General features: G+C 53.6%; 1 protein-coding gene across 1 annotated transcript in view; it reads left to right on the forward strand.

Moving 5' to 3' along the window:
• Positions 1–2500, forward strand: part of LOC306832402 (plastin-2) — a 36055-nt gene that overhangs the window by 1133 nt on the left and 32422 nt on the right. The window contains exons 3-5 of the mRNA XM_079357053.1: positions 235–331; positions 1668–1765; positions 2058–2141. Of these exons, the coding sequence (XP_079213179.1) occupies positions 235–331; positions 1668–1765; positions 2058–2141 (279 nt within the window). The remainder of the gene's footprint in view (positions 1–234; positions 332–1667; positions 1766–2057; positions 2142–2500) is intronic.

Here is a 2500-nt window from a genome sequence, read left to right on the forward strand (position 1 = left end):
AATGTTCTCTTCAGTGTATGAAAAGGTGAAGCAGCCATTGGAGGAGTGTTATAAAAGTGTGTAGTGAAGATAAACACAACATGCACATAAATAAGCTCCTCCTTCACAGCAACATTTAAACCCTGAAACAGAGATGCATCATAAACTCCCTCAGCTGGTGAAGACCTGTGCAGAGCAGCACGGCCTGCAGCCTGTTTCGTGTGTTCAGACAGTAAACTGAATTATTGTGCTCAGATGTCAGCGAGGGAGAAGGAGGCATCGAAGAAAGAAGTGACTCTGCTGTCCAAGATGAAACACCCGAACATCGTCGCTTTCATCAGCTCGTTTCAAGGTCAGTGTGAGTCCTCCTCCTCCGAGTGTGAACGTGCAGGGAGTCCTCTGAGTGTGTGAACGTGCAGGGAGTCCTCTGAGTGTGAACGTGCAGGGAGTCCTCTGAGTGTGAACGTGCAGGGAGTCCTCTGAGTGTGAACGTGCAGGGAGTCCTCTGAGTGTGTGAACGTGCAGGGAGTCCTCTGAGTGTGTGTGAACGTGCAGGGAGTCCTCTGAGTGTGTGTGAACGTGCAGGGAGTCCTCTGAGTGTGTGTGAACGTGCAGGGAGTCCTCTGAGTGTGTGTGAACGTGCAGGGAGTCCTCTGAGTGTGTGTGTGAACGTGCAGGGAGTCCTCTGAGTGTGTGAACGTGCAGGGAGTCCTCTGAGTGTGTGTGTGAACGTGCAGGGAGTCCTCTGAGTGTGTGTGAACGTGCAGGGAGTCCTCTGAGTGTGTGTGTGAACGTGCAGGGAGTCCTCTGAGTGTGTGTGAACGTGCAGGGAGTCCTCTGAGTGTGTGTGTGAACGTGCAGGGAGTCCTCTGAGTGTGTGTGAACGTGCAGGGAGTCCTCTGAGTGTGTGTGTGAACGTGCAGGGAGTCCTCTGAGTGTGTGTGAACGTGCAGGGAGTCCTCTGAGTGTGTGAACGTGCAGGGAGTCCTCTGAGTGTGTGAATGTGCAGGGAGTCCTCTGAGTGTGTGAATGTGCAGGGAGTCCTCTGAGTGTGAATGTGCAGGGAGTCCTCTGAGTGTGTGAACGTGCAGGGAGTCCTCTGAGTGTGTGAACGTGCAGGGAGTCCTCTGAGTGTGAACGTGCAGGGAGTCCTCTGTGAGTGAACGTGCAGGGAGTCCTCTGAGTGTGTGTGTGAACGTGCAGGGAGTCCTCTGAGTGTGTGAACGTGCAGGGAGTCCTCTGAGTGTGTGAACGTGCAGGGAGTCCTCTGAGTGTGAACGTGCAGGGAGTCCTCTGTGAGTGAACGTGCAGGGAGTCCTCTGAGTGTGTGTGTGAACGTGCAGGGAGTCCTCTGAGTGTGTGAACGTGCAGGGAGTCCTCTGAGTGTGTGAACGTGCAGGGAGTCCTCTGTGTGTGTGTGTGAATGTGCAGGGAGTCCTCTGTGTGTGTGAACGTGCAGGGAGTCCTCTGTGTGTGTGAACGTGCAGGGAGTCCTCTGAGTGTGTGTGAACGTGCAGGGAGTCCTCTGAGTGTGTGTGAACGTGCAGGGAGTCCTCTGAGTGTGTGTGAACGTGCAGGGAGTCCTCTGAGTGTGTGAACGTGCAGGGAGTCCTCTGAGTGTGTGTGAACGTGCAGGGAGTCCTCATCTCTTCACGCCGTGCTGATGACGGTTGACTGTGTGAGTGCAGAGAGCGGCGGCCTGTACATCGTGATGGAGTACTGTGACGGAGGAGATCTGATGAAGAAGATGAACATGCAGAGAGGAGTCTTCTTCCCGGAGGAGCAGGTACACCCACACTCAGCCAGCTTTCCTTCTAAGTGCTTCAGACGTCACTTGAAGACGTGCAGGGGGCCTAGTGGTTATAGTGCCCGCCCCATGTACGGAGTCTGTAGTCCTCCAAGCCGGCGGTCGGCTCGGCCTCTGTGGTGGTGCGCTTCTCCTTTACTTGGAGGTTCAGGCTTCTGATCAGGATCCGGGGTAGACCCAGATTATATATCCGGTCTGGCTGTGGAGAGGGAAGTCCAGATTGAGGTACTTTGGCTGCTGCGATGAAGTGACAGTGATCTCTGTGTCTCAGGTGGTCTCCTGGTTCGTTCAGATCTGCCTCGGACTCAAACACATCCATGACAGGAAGATCCTCCACAGAGACATCAAGGCTCAGGTATCACATCGACACAGCTGCTTGTTTACTCTTTCAATAATCTGTAATCTCGTCACATTAACCCGATCAATAACTTTATTCAGAGAGCAGGTTCAAAACAGGAAGTGAGCACAGTCACAGAGTGACGTACAGGGCGCTCTGCAAAGGAAGTTCAAGCTTTCAAACAATAAACTGAGTTCAATACAAGATAAAGTCAGTATCTATACTGCTGTTCATGTTCAGGGTGGCGGGCGCCGTGCGGGCGCCGGAGAGCGTTTACAGCAGAAAGCGTCCGCTCAGAGTCTTTTTCTGAGTGCAGCCGCTCCCAACGCTAACGGAGCGCTGTCAGTCACACGGCGCCCATCAACGCCCACAAACAG

The sequence above is a fragment of the Symphodus melops genome (genome assembly GCF_947650265.1).
Source record: "Symphodus melops genome assembly, chromosome: 12".
In the NCBI taxonomy this organism is placed as follows: Eukaryota; Metazoa; Chordata; class Actinopteri; order Labriformes; family Labridae; genus Symphodus; species Symphodus melops.